Source organism: Phodopus roborovskii, unplaced genomic scaffold, assembly GCF_943737965.1.
Source record: "Phodopus roborovskii unplaced genomic scaffold, PHOROB, whole genome shotgun sequence".
Taxonomy (NCBI): Eukaryota; Metazoa; Chordata; class Mammalia; order Rodentia; family Cricetidae; genus Phodopus; species Phodopus roborovskii.
Genome location: NW_026126434.1, coordinates 25,235,849 through 25,250,473, shown reverse-complemented (window position 1 = coordinate 25,250,473; position 14,625 = coordinate 25,235,849). Strand labels below are relative to the sequence as shown.

The 14,625-nt window shown below is 45.3% G+C and overlaps 1 protein-coding gene across 1 annotated transcript in view; it reads left to right on the top strand.

The window, feature by feature from the left end:
• Dnah8 (dynein axonemal heavy chain 8) overlaps window positions 1-10,772 on the top strand; it is a 211,128-nt gene extending 200,356 nt beyond the window's left edge. Inside the window, exons 91-92 of the mRNA XM_051187064.1 lie at window positions 7,359-7,480; window positions 10,382-10,772. Coding sequence (XP_051043021.1) covers window positions 7,359-7,480; window positions 10,382-10,669 — 410 coding nt within the window. The 3' untranslated portion in view covers window positions 10,670-10,772. The remainder of the gene's footprint in view (window positions 1-7,358; window positions 7,481-10,381) is intronic.
• Window positions 10,773-14,625: the final 3,853 nt, after the last annotated feature.

Here is a 14,625-nt window from a genome sequence, read left to right as displayed (position 1 = left end):
TGCTGACCTGAGTTTGTCCCCTGGAACCTGTGGTGGTGGACATGGATGGGGAAAAACTGATTTCCACACATGGACCACAGCACACATGTGGGCAGCTTCCCCCACACATACAAAATAAATATAGAAATGATGAGGTCAAGAGCAGAGAGGCCAGACTGTTGGAGGGACACTGAAGAGGTACAGCGTGAGTGAGAAGATGACTCAGTAAAGTGCTTGTGATGCAAGCGTAAGGACCCGAGTTCAGATCCTCAGCACCCACAAAGAAAGCTGAGTACCTTGGCATAGACCTAAAATCCAAACACTCAGGGTGCAGGGACAAGGAAGATCCATGGGACTTGCTGGCCAACTACTCTAGCTAAATCAGTGAACTCCTGGTTCAAGGGAGAAAGCCTGTCTCAAAATGTAAGGTGGCTTCTGGCCTTGGTGTTTGTGTGTGTGTGTGTGTGTGTGTGTGTGTGTGTGTGTGTGTGTGTGTGTGCACATGCGTATGCGCGGACACACACACAGAGCAGATGTTGTGGGGGTACTGAAACAATTGGGGACAGATGGCAGGGATGATGAAGGGAAGAAGTGCCAGTCACCAGAGCCTGTGGTTGTCAGGGCAGCAGAGAGGTTCTTGTGCCGGGTGGAGGCATGACTGGGAAGTACTTTTGTGTCCAGGGTAGATTCCAGTAAAAGCAAAAAAGGTAGAGACTATTTTGTGTGGAAATGGAACCCGTGCCAGAGGGTGTAATGGGAAGGTTTGGAGGGGGAGAAGAATTGGGACTGTAGAGATCAAGGGAAAACCACAGTTACTCGAGGAGAAGGCTGGCTGTGTCAGGAGTTAAACTTCCACACACCAGCCGTTTGGGGCAGGGTGTCCCAGCTTTGCCATGTTCATGGGTTCTGATAAAGCCTGTCGTTTACAGGAGTTTCACTGGTACCTGTGTTCTCTAGAATCCCTGAAAAGAACCACCTCATCCCATTGGCAAGCCTTCTGGATATTTCACTTTCCCCTTTGTCAAACCGGTTCTTAAAACAAATGTGGGTCAGTGACTGGCAAGTGGCCTGTCTTGTGAGAGTATTTGACAGACTGGCAGTTCTCAGGCCTGCCTTCCATGGCAAAATCACCTGGGACATTTTTAATACATACTAATGGCTGGAACCCAAAACCAATTGTGTCCTAATCTCAGAGGTTAAGACCTCTAGACTCTAGAGTGGAGAGCTTCTATGATCAGTTTTCTTAAGAGCTCCCTCAGTCATTCTACATGATGAGAGCCTTGACCTTAGATCCCTGGTAACTGATGTGTGGTCCTTCTGCAGCAACTGCATGATGGAGATGCAGAACCCCAGGTCCCACTCCTGACCCAACCTGCCAGGTCAGTACCTGGTGTCCCTTCCCCAGATGATCTTTGGATCATTAATATTTGAGAGAAAGGGCTGGGGAGTTGACTGGCCAGTCAGTAAAGTGCTTGTCATGCAAGCAGGAGGCCCCCAGTTCAGATTCTCAGGACCTATGTAAAAAACTGGGTGTGGCTGCATGTACCTGTAATCCTAGCACTGGGGTGACAGAGAAGATGAGACTCTGAAACTCATGGCCAGACAGTCTAATCAATTGGTGAGCTCCAGGTTCAGCTAATTCTATCTAGAGAAACAAGGTAAGAGGGTGATTGAGGAAGACACATAACTTCAATCTCTAGTTACACACACACACACACACTCATACGCATACACATACATACTCATTCACACACTCACACACCCAAATCTCACACATATTTTCACATGCATACACACATAACCACACATACACTCTCACACACACTCATACACTCACACAATACTCTCACACACTCATTCACACTCACACACATACTCATTAATACACACTCTCTCACACATTCTCACACACACTCACAACACACACACACTCACACACACATTCTCACACACACTCTCACACTCACAACACACACACACTCTCACTCATACTCATTCACACAGACTCACTCTCACACTCATACACTCACATAATATTCTCATACACTCATTCACACACTCTCTCTCTTACACACACAAACACACACGGTTTGAGAAGAAACTCTACTGTAGCACTGTGGATTCTTCCTCCAGCAGTTCTGATTTCACTCCTCTGGACCAGCTGCCCTGGTGTTTTAAATTCCCAGCCCTTTCAGACACCAGTCCTACTGCATTTAGCCAGCACTTCTGAAAAGTGCCCAGTGTGTGCTCATTAGTTTGGCTGACCAGCCTCATGGTTGTCTAATGATTTCTGTCCTTTTATTTAACTTATCAATGAATTGCATTTGCTTCTTACTTGTGGGAAAAACTACCTGTCATAAACGCAGGGCAGGGACATCATTTCTCTTCACCTTTGAAGATTCTGCTTGGAGGTGTGATAGCTGTTTAGACAGAAAATAAGTGTGCAAACCAAGGCCCATTACAGAAGGACCAGTTCTTTATTTAAGAAAAAGTACCACCTGGGAACCTGAGGAGATAGTGGGGCATGAGGCCTTTAACTCAGATCCCTAGCATCTATGTAAAAGTCAGGTATGGAGGGGTACATCTCCAACCCCAGCCCTCATTGACAGCCATTCTAACTGACCTGGGAGCTCTGTGTTCAGTGAGACACACTGCCTCAAAAACAAACAGGCCAGAGGTGGTCCCAGCACTAGGGAGGCAGAGACAGGTGGATTTCTGAGAGTTTGAGGCTAGCTTGGTCTACAGAGCAAGTTCCAAGACAGCCAGGGCTACACAGAGAAACCCTATCTCAAGCAAGCAAACAAACAAACAAACAAAACAACAACAACAACAACAACAACAACAAAACCCAAAAACAAACAAATGAGGTGGAGAGCAATTGAGGAAGATACCTGATGTTGAACTCTGGTCTCCAGGCACTCGACACCATACGGGCACATGATCACATGCACACCTGCACATGTGCTCACACACACTCCTGCCACCTGCCATTGACACAGGACTGCCTTTACTGAATACCAGACAACTCTTTGTAAAGCCAAGAAGCACAGCTTTCCTGATCAGCTGTCTCTTTCGGTTTTTCTTTTCTTTTTCTTTTTTCTTTTCTTTTCTTTTCTTTTTTTTTTTTTTCTGAGACCTTTTAGGGAAGACCACTTAAAACACACCATGGCTCTCTCTCTCTTTAAGCCAGCTGATTGCAGAATTCAGGGGACAGAAAGCAGTTTGCTTCAGGGTTAGCTGGCTCCCTTTACAGGAATTAACACATGAAAAGTATTGCTTCAGACCTGCCTTTCCACAGTGTGCTCCTAGATTAGTAGTGAGTTTCTTAAAACAATGAACTTGACAAGTGTTTTAAGACTTCATTATGCTTTATGAATTTGAAGGAAGGATTGTTTAAGCACCTTATCTAGACCATAGGGAATTGCAATGTTTAGTCAGTCACCCATTTTTCATGTGGGTGGCTAAATCTCATGAAGAATAGAAGGTTATTGCTGTGGAGGTCTTGCTCTGACTGACTTTTTGTTTTTTCTTTCAAGATTGGGAACATTTGAATCACTTTTGGAATGATTATAACTAAATTCATGCCAAAACAAAAGTGTTTGATTTTCAGGCTTTTGTGAAGAAAACTATACTGATAGTCCTTTAAGAACTTATGCAAGCTGCAGAAAGAGCAGACTGTAGTTTCATGAGATTTGACATCAGTCTCCAAAAGAGACAGTCATTCTTTTCTTAAAATCCAACAATTAATGTTTCGGAAGGCCCAGTACATTTGAAATGCGACAAGATCGTGTCCTTCATAGGAAGCCAGGGTGATATGATGAAGCCTGGGGAAGTTGCTGGCCATGCAGCTCAGCCGGTGAAGTGCTTGCTTAACACACACAGAGTCCTGCAGAAAATGAGTGGTTTTTGAGGAGGAGGAGAAGGAGGCAGAAGGATTAGACGCTCAAGGAAGGTCACGTTTGGCTACAGATGGTGTTTGAAGCTAGCTAGATAATGAGACTCCATCTCAAGTAAATAGGTGGTTAGTAAAATCATAGATAGATTTGGAAATATATGTTTCCTTTCTCGTCCACATTCTCTGAGAAGGAATGGCTCACAAACCATTTCCTAATGGTGCGCTAGGTCTCCAGTGTGTTTGCCCAACCCTGCCTTTCTTGGTTTCTGAACAGACATGTGTACTGGATCCCACCTGCTGGCTTACTAAGAACGGGACAGTGTAACACACACTCCCCAGTAAGACCACACAGGAAACAGTGTTCCTTAACAGTACTGGAATTTTGCAGGACTCCCTGATAATGACTAAAATCTTAGAAGCAGAAAAAGATACTAAAGGAAAAAAACAAAACAAAACAAAAATGAAAAAAAACCACAGCCAGCTTCCCTTCTCTTCAGATATTCTGGCATGGCCCTGAGGGCCATATGGGAGGAGGTCAATTCATAGTTTAGTCATGACTTAAGATGTTATAGAAGAAAATATCAATTACTCAACTGGTGCAGAGAAGAGGTTAAGACTAGGATTGGTGACTTGGACATTATGATCTTGTAGCTTCATAATACCAGAGGTGAATTTTAAAATATCATAAGCTAAGGTCCATTTAATTCCAAACACTCAAGTTGGATATGCAGTGTCTAATAGACACATGGATGAACACTGTGTGTTGAGTTATGAAAATGACATTTTCGGCAGGAGAGATGGCTTAGCAGTTAAAAACACTGGCTGCTCTTCCAGAGGACTTGAATTTGACTCCCAACAAGCACATGGCAGTTCACAAACATCTGTGACTACAGTTCCAGAGAATCTGGTGCAATATTCTGGCCTCCATGGGTACCAGGACACACGAATGGTACATATACATACATTCAGGCAAAACACTCATACAAATATATAAATCCAAAACTGACATTTTCATGGAATGATTAGAAGGATGAATTGAGTTTTTTGTTTTGTTTTGTTTTTTTACACACACACACACATACACACACACACACACACACACACACACACACACACACCACTGACCTGCAAACACTGAGAATGTGTTACTGATGTGTGAGATTTCCCCAGTGTTCAAAATGAAAGTGAGTAGCTGCAGAGGGAGGTGAATGGCTCAGTGGTTAAGTGCACTGGCTGCTATTCCAGAGGACCCAGGTTTGATTCCTAGCACCTACCTGGTAGCGCACAACTATCTATAACACCAGTTCCAGGGGATTTGATGCCCTCTTCTGGCCTCCATGGGCACTGCATGCACACACCTTGCTCAGACTTACAGGCAAACACTCATAAAAATAAATCTCAATGAATAAATAAAAGTGAACATGATCACTTGATGATCAGTTCACCTTCTGGGACTCCAGGAAGCAGGCAGCTGTTGTTGCCAGATGATCCTCCGCTGTATTTCCTGATGACTAGCTCACACTGTAAGAGTGTTCTTTTTCACTCTGGTTGATGGAGGGGCTTCACTTTTGGAAGAATGCAGAAGGCTCTCTTCAGGGCCCCACGTCCTGTATTAATGGGTGCTTTGAATGAGTTTTCTTGGCTACAAATGCAGACAAGTCATTGGCTTCCTCTAAACATTCAGTGGCTTTCCACCTCCAAGAAGCAATGTGGGCCAGTGAAATGGCTCCTGGATAAAGTCTCTTACCACCAAGCTTGACAACCTGAGTTAGATCCTGGGATCAAGCTTGACAACCTGAGTTAGTTGGATCCTGGGATCCACATGGTAGAAAGAGAGAACTGCTCCCTGCAAGTTGCACATAAATAAATACAATAGAAATGCATTTGAGAGGAAGCAGTAGGAACTCTGACCCCAGAAATCATGCTGCTACCTTTGTTTGTACTGTGGTCTTCTGGAACCATCAGCTCCTCCCTTAACATTTAACCCTGATTGTGAGTCTTCACACATGCTGTCACTCGAGCTTGTCCCATACTGTCTTGCAAATTCTCATGCATCTTTGAAGGCTTGCAACCAGGGGCTGGAGAGGTGATGGCTCAGCAGTTGAGAGTGTTTACTGGTTTTGCAGTTTGGTCCCGCCTGCTTGTCGTCCAGCTCCAGAGTAGTGTGACGTCTCTTACCTTCCCTCCTCACCCCCATGATGGGCATACACGTAATTAAAAATAGCAAGAATAAATATTGCAGTTAACTTTCACTTTGCAGTTAGGACTTCCTGAGACATGATAATGCTCTGCTGCCCCCTAGGGCAGTGATTCTTAACCCTTGGATCGATCCCCTTTGGGGGGGGGGGGTCAAATGACTTTCACAGGGGTCACCTAAGACCATTGGGAAACACTGATATTTACATAATTGTAACAATAAAAATAACTATGGTTGGGGGTCACCACAGCATTAGGAAGGATGTGAACCACTCATCTAGAGACAGACTCTCTTGGGCTTGAACGAAGGTCCATGGACGGCTTCTTCCTATTTATGCCACCTTGAACTGTGTCATTCTTAGGAGAACTGACAAAATGAAAGTACAGCCAGGCTGGGTGCGGTTCTTTCTTCCCACTCCCAGGGAGCTTAATCCCTTACAACTTCTGCTCCGGTGTTCTCAGGGGCCACTCAAGAGTGCCAGGGATGGGAGATGAGAATGGAGATGGTCTAAACACATTGTATCCATGCATAAAATGACCAAAATATTAGCAATTAAAAAAAGATTACTGTGGGTGAATACATTTCCTATTTTTAACAGTCTTATGATTCGTCCACCATTTGCATGAGAACTAAACGATAACAGGTAGACCGCAGGCTGCTGGCTTTCCAGCCAGCTTTGAAGTTTGGGATATTTTGTTTTTTTCTAACATCAAATGCCACTTTCTTATCAAATTGAATGGCATGATTCCCAAATACTAAGTTTAGAGAAAGGCCACAAGATACGGAGCCACCCATTATCTTAAAATAACTGTATTATGCACATTAAAAGATGTAGCTTTCCCTTTCCTGTGTGATTGCTCTGTTTGATCAAATTGAAAGTCAGGTTCCTATTATGGTGTTTATGCCTTATTTCCTTAGACTAAATGAAATTGTCCCATTATGGCAAATAGAAGCTTCATAATGGTTTGATTCAGGCTTAATTGGAAGGCTGTTTCTCAGAATACTTTACCATTCCGGTCACACGTTGGCTATTGTGTTTTCCAGTAGAGACCATGAGGTGGTACTGGGTTGAAACCCTTAAAAAGACTTGCAGTCCCAGATCCCTCTCTCTTCACTGTCCCCATAGAAACAAACCCCTAGAAGAAACACCCCTTGCTCTGTGGTTCTGCTCTCAGCTCCTCCCAGGGTGGGCAGGCAGTTTAGACACTGTCAAGCCACCCTTAGTGTCACTTCCTTTGTGTTTCTTAAGTGGACTTCGCCAAGAGTCTTCTCTCTCTGTTTCCCAAGGCTTCCTCACAGCAATGAGGCAAGAAGTGACCCGCGCTCACAAGGGCTGGGCGCTGGACACGGTGACCATCCACAATGAAGTCCTGCGGCAGACCAAAGAGGAGATCACCTCACCCCCTGCGGTAGGTGCTGTGGGGAGCTGAGGGTGGAAATCCAAGTTCAGGTCAAAATCGTTGTTGCAGGCTGCGGATACAGTGCAGTGAACGGCCAAACAGTTGCCTAGTGTGCCAGGCCCTGGGTCAGTTCCCTGTACCACAAACGCAAACACAAAATTAAAAACTGACCTTGGCTTCTTCAGTGAAGCCCGTCTGCTTTTTCAGGGAGGTTGTTCTCGGTTGTAGCCAGACAACCTCAAGACCAGTGCCTCCCCCATCTGCTGAGTGGGAGGTTAATGACAAGAGCTACTGAGCCCAGAGACTTCCCAGGTGACCTTTCTGTATTAATGCAAGTTATGTATGTGTTTGCTTGGAAGGGTTTCCACGTGTCTTCAGCTCCTGCACTGGGCTCACAGGGTCCTCTGGAGCCACTGAGGGCCATGGAAGTCCACTGGATTCACTGTATTATCCCTCAGAGTGTTTGGGGACTCTAGGTGCAGAGCATCTGCCATGCTGTGGAGAGAGTAGGTGCCCTGAGCACTAGGCAACTTCTTTCATGATTTTGCTCCTACATCTGAAAAATGAGTGACAGTTCAAACCTCTCTGCAGGAAGTAACAAGGCTGTAAACGCCATCATGTAAGCTTGGTGGTGGATCTGACAGGCAACTCAATAAATCTTAGTTCTTCTTTCCTCTTTTCTGATGGCCATTCTCTCAATACCAATGGGACAAGAGCGGATGATTTTCTCAGCTCTGATCCAAGTTTTGTGCCACTTTGTAGAGGGAGATCTCCCTTCTAGTTTTCAGAAGGTTCCTTATACCTCTCCAAGCTCTCGTCCTACACTTGCCTACCATGTATATTTCTACTAGCCCCTCTTTAAGGTAATTTGGGGCCTCTCTATTTCATGGGCATCTTCTGCCTATGATTGTACCCAGGCCCATGTCACCTCAGTGTGTTCATTTGTAGTACTGCTTAGCTGCCTGGTAACCCTACCCATATTTGTTGCCTAAAATACCACAGACTGGGTTATTAAAATCTTAGAATGTTTTCCCCTCACAGTTAAAGAGTCAGAAAACTATTGTAGCTTGGTTGGGAGAGTGCTGGCTTAGCAGCATGGAGTCCTGGTTGGGTCCCCAGCACCATGTAAGCTGGGTATTGTGGCACACACCTGCAATCCCAACACTCAGGGGACAGAAGCAGGAGGATCAGGGGTTTTAATGCTACATGGGACTCTGTCTCAAAATAAAACAAAATAAATCTAAATCAGTGATTGACAGTGTTGGCTTCTTCCAGAAGGAAACTGTGAGAGACAAGTTTACTCCATGACTCTCTCCTGGCTGCTGATGCCCACGCAGCAGTTGGCAAGATTGGTTTGGTTTTTGGTTGTCTCATTCCAGTGTTTTTTCCACCACTGTCAGAAGCATATCCCCTATGTGCCTGTCTGTGTGACCTACCCCTACACACACACACACACACACACACACACACACACACACACACACACACACAGAATGGATCTAGGGCTCTACGGCCTTTCAAGACCCAATGTGTTTATATAAAAACTACAAAGTCAAACGATGCATTTGAGGTACTGGACTGATGTAAAATTGGGGTGACACCATTCTACCTGCCACATCTTTGCACTCTGATTCTTAAGGTCCCTAAATCACAAAGGCTATAGAAAAAGGACACAGTTGACTGTAGGATGGTTCCTAGTGATCACTTAGTTTGTGTAAACATTAGTCAACCACTAAGCTAATGGTGGGAATGCCTGCTTATTGATTCTCTGGGACTGCCCACGATCTCGCTGTCAAACCACGTGCTTCAGTTTGTGGGCCTCATGCGGTTATCTCACATGAAAGAGTCCTAAAAACTCTTCGCAGCTAATCTCTCTGTCCTTTACCATGATCTACATTTACTTCCCCAGGCCCCATCTTCATTAGAAATAGAAAAACGGTTACCATCTTCTACATAAATATGCTTGATGAGCTTGCATGATTCTCTCCGGCCCTTTCTTGTTTTAATGAATACATGTTCTGTGGCTCCCTGGTGCCCGCAAGATAGAGTTCAGACACTTCAGCTCGGCAGATTCGTCTTCCATGGTCAAGTGATAGCTTATTTTATTACCTTTGAACCCTTTGCCAAGAAGTAAAATATCCTCTCTGCCCATCCTGTGTGTCTTTGTGGAGTTGCTTCAGCCTCCTCCTCCCCAGTCCCATATGCTGTCCCATCCCTTCAGGGATCTCTTCAAGACTGGTCCCCCCATCCCCCTCCCCTCGCAGTCTGCTCTAACGGCGAAAGACCACATGACCTTCGATCCAAAGTCACCGCTCTTATCCTCAGAACCCGTCACCAGGAAATTCCATTAACAGATTTCAAACTTTCACCTGTACTCAAGGTGATTTAAAGGTGAGGCCCACGAAGGCCTGTCCATTTGTAGGAGAGAACGCATGTAGGGAGGATGGGCTGGTCATACACTGTGGAGCAGCCAACTCCACTTTGCTGTACCACTCCAGGCCTCTGGGGGCGTTCTAATTTCACTTCATCTTGTGAAGGAGATGGAGTGGAGCCCAGGGTTGGCTTGGTCATCTCAGCCTAAAGTACCATTGACAACAGCTCTAAGATGCACCAGCTCAAGCTGGACTTAACAGCTACCTGCAGAGGTGTCCTGGTCCTCCTGTTACCCAGATTGGCCACCCCACATTCCAGTAACTCATGGCAGGGCATTTCCACCATGCAGCTAGACTCAGTGTGTGTCCCAGGGGAAAACATGGCCTAGTATTTCATGAATGCAATTTCCCCAGTGGTGTTTTCTTATCTGCTAGTGTTCTGAGACTGGTGTGTGCTTTCTTTCTGAGCTGACAGCCCTGGTTGCACGATGGGTGCCTAGCTTTCAGCACCTCCCCTCTCTGCCAATTGGTCTTTCAGGAAGGTGTGTATATTTATGGGCTGTATATGGATGGAGCGTCCTGGGACAGGCGGAATGGGAAGCTCACAGAATCCACCCCGAAGGTTCTCTTCATGCAGCTCCCTGTCCTGCATATCTTTGCCATCAACTCCACGGCACCCAAGGACCCGAAACTGTATGTGTGTCCTATCTACAAGAAACCCAGGCGAACTGATCTCACCTTCATCACGGTGGTGTACCTGCGCACAGTGCTGTCCCCAGATCACTGGATCCTGAGAGGAGTGGCCCTCTTGTGTGACATCAAGTAAGTTCATTTCTACCTGCCTTGGGCACCAGAAGAGCCACACAGGAGCCCTGCCATTGAGAGACGCAGACAAGTGTGTCTCTCCTTCCTGGTATGTCCTTCGTTAACTCTCCCTCGATTAAACAGTTGAAACTTCTCCCGTTGCTTGTCTGTCTCTTCCTTTCTGGATCCCTGCTTCTGATTCCAAGAACTCACATTATGGTGTGATTACGTTTTGAACGACAAACCCCCATCTTCATATTAGAATACTTTTGAGAAGGCTTGCATTTGAAAATGTTGAAAACAGGGTGTTGCTAGGATCCATCCTAAAAGGACCCCAGCAGATAGAACTTCTTCCGCCAATGAAAACCACTCCTGGGCTGGCAAGATGGCTCAGTGGGGAAAGACACTTGTCACCAAACTTGACCACAAGAGTTGGATACTCTGGGATCCACATAGTAGAAGGAAAAAAACCAACTCCCACAAGTTGTACTCTGATCTGCACATGCTCTTGGGAGGGCATGCTTGTGCACAAACATGTGTGCACACACATATACACACAAATGTATTAAAATATACAAATAAATATCAAATAAATAAAATCTTAAAAAGAAAATTCCTCCCAACAAATAATCTTCCCATGTGTAGGCTTGTTCAAATATTATTCTTCTGAGGTTTTGTGTGTGTGTGCGTGTATATCAATGTGAACATATATGCTATTGGGGGGATGTCTGAAAACCCACTGGGACAGTTGATCTTGTAATTTATTTTAATTTTATTTGATATTATTTCCTCTCCTTTTTGTGGTACTTTTGAGGCTCAGGGAACTCTGGCTCCCTGGCTCTTCCTTCCAAGCCCAATTCTGCAGGAAATAATGAAACACATGTCTAGGTAGCAAATGGAGAAAGCAAAACAAACTCCATCAAATGAAATTAGGTTACATGCTGAACATCTTAAAAAGCAGAGTCTTTAGACAGTGAAGCTATTTCTTACTCAGTAGTTAGTCTGAAACTCAGTATGAACCTTGATTTCCTGCTGAAGGAAATTGTCAATTTAACAAAACAGATGGGGTCCTCGACTGAAACGCTGGTGTAGCTCCAGGATAGTGAAGAAGTGTCTCTCCACTGTCTTCTCATCTGGAATCTTCTTGCCTGCCCCTAGCTACTTGCACTAACATCATTCTCTCTGTTCTGGAGGAGGAGTCATTCCCTGATCGGAGACCGTGACAGCAAACCGAGTACGACGCCAGTGGTAACCTGGGCAAGGTGTCCAGGGATGGCCTCAGAGGAGACTCTGCTGTAACTCCTGTCTGGGGTTGCTCCTGGAAGTAGACCATAGCGGTAACCTCTGATGTGTCTTTGAAGCCTATTCAATGTCAAAGTCATAGAACTTAAAGGACAATTAAGTACCTGTCCTGTTTCATTTCCATTCTGATAAAAAAAAAAAAAAAAAAAAAAAAAAAAAAAAAAACAAAACAAAAAAACTTCCCTGACCAAAAGAAATGTAGGGAAAGTAAGTTTTCATTTGGATTACTCATTTCCAGGTCACAGTCTGTTGTTGAGGGAAGTCATGGCAGGGGCTTGAAGTGCAAACCATGGAAGACGCTTGCTTGCTGGCTCACTCTTTGGTGTCTTTAAAGGCTCATGCTTATTTTACCAGTTTTCTCAGACAGCTCAGAACTAACTGCTTAGGGATAGCACCGCCTACAGTGAGCTGGGCCTACCTGCATCCATCAAGACCTCATAGAGATGTCCACAGACCAACCTGATGAAGACAGTTACTCAGTGACATCATCATCATCATCATCATCATCATCATCATCATCATCATCATTATTATTATTATTATTATTCCAGATGATTCTTTGTTGTGTCAAATTGACAGTTAATGCTAACTTGAACAGTAGCCAATCCCCTGGTCTAAGTTTCTGTACTTCCCATCACCAGGAGACACACTAAATCAAAGGTGGCATTCCCTGGGTGAAGTATCTTCCTGAAATGAAGCTAGAACTTGGAAGCACCTGCCTACCAGTCTGGGAGGGCCCAGGAAAGCAATGCAATCTCGCTATAGCAAGCCAGTCAATGGGTTCTAAAACAACACACATCAGGTGATCAAACAATTAAAGGTAAATGCATAATCTAAACCCCTGATGTCCAAGAGGGTACTTAGAGAACAATAACAATTAGGCTTGATGTTGTCTGATGATTTAAATGTCTTGGAGAAGACGGGGTGGGTTGGGGGGGGGAGATGTAGAAAGCTGTGGCTCTAGCAAAGGTCACTGATAAGACTGGTTAATGGCACCGTGTTCTGGGAACTCTGCTGTGGCTGATTATTTTGCTCTGAGTCAACAGTGAGGAGAAAGAGAGATGGGCACTGAGGTCCCTGGGCAGTGCCTCCAAATGGTTTTGTTGACGGTTGGCACTTCTGAACTGCCTGGGTTCTGCTGAGAACTGGCTGGGAACCCAGTCCCAGTGTCTTTCTCTAGCTTAGCAAATGGCTTTCCTTAGACATTTTGCACCATTGAACTTCCATAAACACATAACCATTTTCTCAGCAAAATTGTTGCTCTTTCACTAATTACATAATTTGCCACACTTGAGTGAGGGAGACCTGGTGAGCATAAAAGAGCAGGGGAGAGAGGCGGGGATGGTTAAGCCAACAGAAGCTGGGGCAGAAGCAGTGGGCTTTTTGTTTTCCCTCCTTGGAATCATTCCACGTTTTCTCATTTTGGTCTCAGCAAAAGCGAGCCATGAGATTTATATCTTCTCTGATTTAAAATGTTATTTTACTTTGGACTTTACATAAAAATAAGGGCAAAGAAAAGCATCCAGAGAGAGCCTAAAAAGAGATCTGTCTTGCTGGTGGTGATGTGTGAATGAGCCACACTCTGCTGTCAGAGATGGATGGGGGCCTGGACTCAGCAGGGGATGCAGTGTGACTCAGGGCCATGGCTGAAGGTCATAGATGTGGCTGAGGATATTCAAGGTTGAGGGATAGAGGGATAGGGGCGAAAGCAAGGTAACTCTGGGGCTGGGTCCTGAGTTCTTCATAGATATCAAGGGTACAGATGGGTGGGTTCAGGGAGCCAGTGTGAGGGAGATACATTGGTTGTCTTATTGCTGTGACCAAACGCCTGACAAGAAGCAGTTCTTATGTGAGAAAGGATTTGTTTTAGCTCATAGTTTGGGGGTGGCTGTGGTGACTGCAACGTGAAACTGCTGGTTCACATATGGGTATATAAGGAAGCAGAGACCAGACAGGAAACAGGGCCAGGCTACAGACCTCAAGGACCCCCTCCAGTAATTCACTTCCTTGAGTGAGGCTCCACCTCCTGAAAGATCTCCAGACTGACTGCCAAAGCAACAGCACCAGCAAGTACCCAAACACAGGGACCTGTGGATCACACAGCAGGAGAGAAGGGAAGAGAGAGATGAAATATCCAGAGACAGAGGCCAGACCACCTTCAAGAAACTTCTGTCACAAGGACTACACACAAGGCCTCATGAGCTAGCCAAAAATTCGACTCTGTGGTCCAATCACAGGAGCAGCTCCCCACTCTACAGCAAGTTTCTGCAAAGTACAGCCTGTTTACCATCCCAGTAAGTGTGGACAGAATGGAAGAAGCAACAAACAGCGGATTAACACCTTGATTACAGGCAGTAACAAGGAAGGAGGGACCATCTGGGAGGGACAGGTCCCAGAGGCTAGAATCACAGAAGACAGTGTTGATCATGCTGGGTTGTTGATGGGCTGGGGGGTGGGAGGATTGGTTAGGAGTCCATTGTTCTTCTAGACTGGAACCAGAGAGTGGACAACTGGAAAATAAGACAGTCTTCAGAAAGATGCAGAGAGGGAGAATTTGGAAACTCAAAAACTGAGTTGAGAGGGGTCAACAGAGTCTGAAGAGGGCTGGAGGTCTACATCAGTGGTGGAGTGCTTACCTAGCATGCTCAAAGCATCAAACACACACACCACATGAAT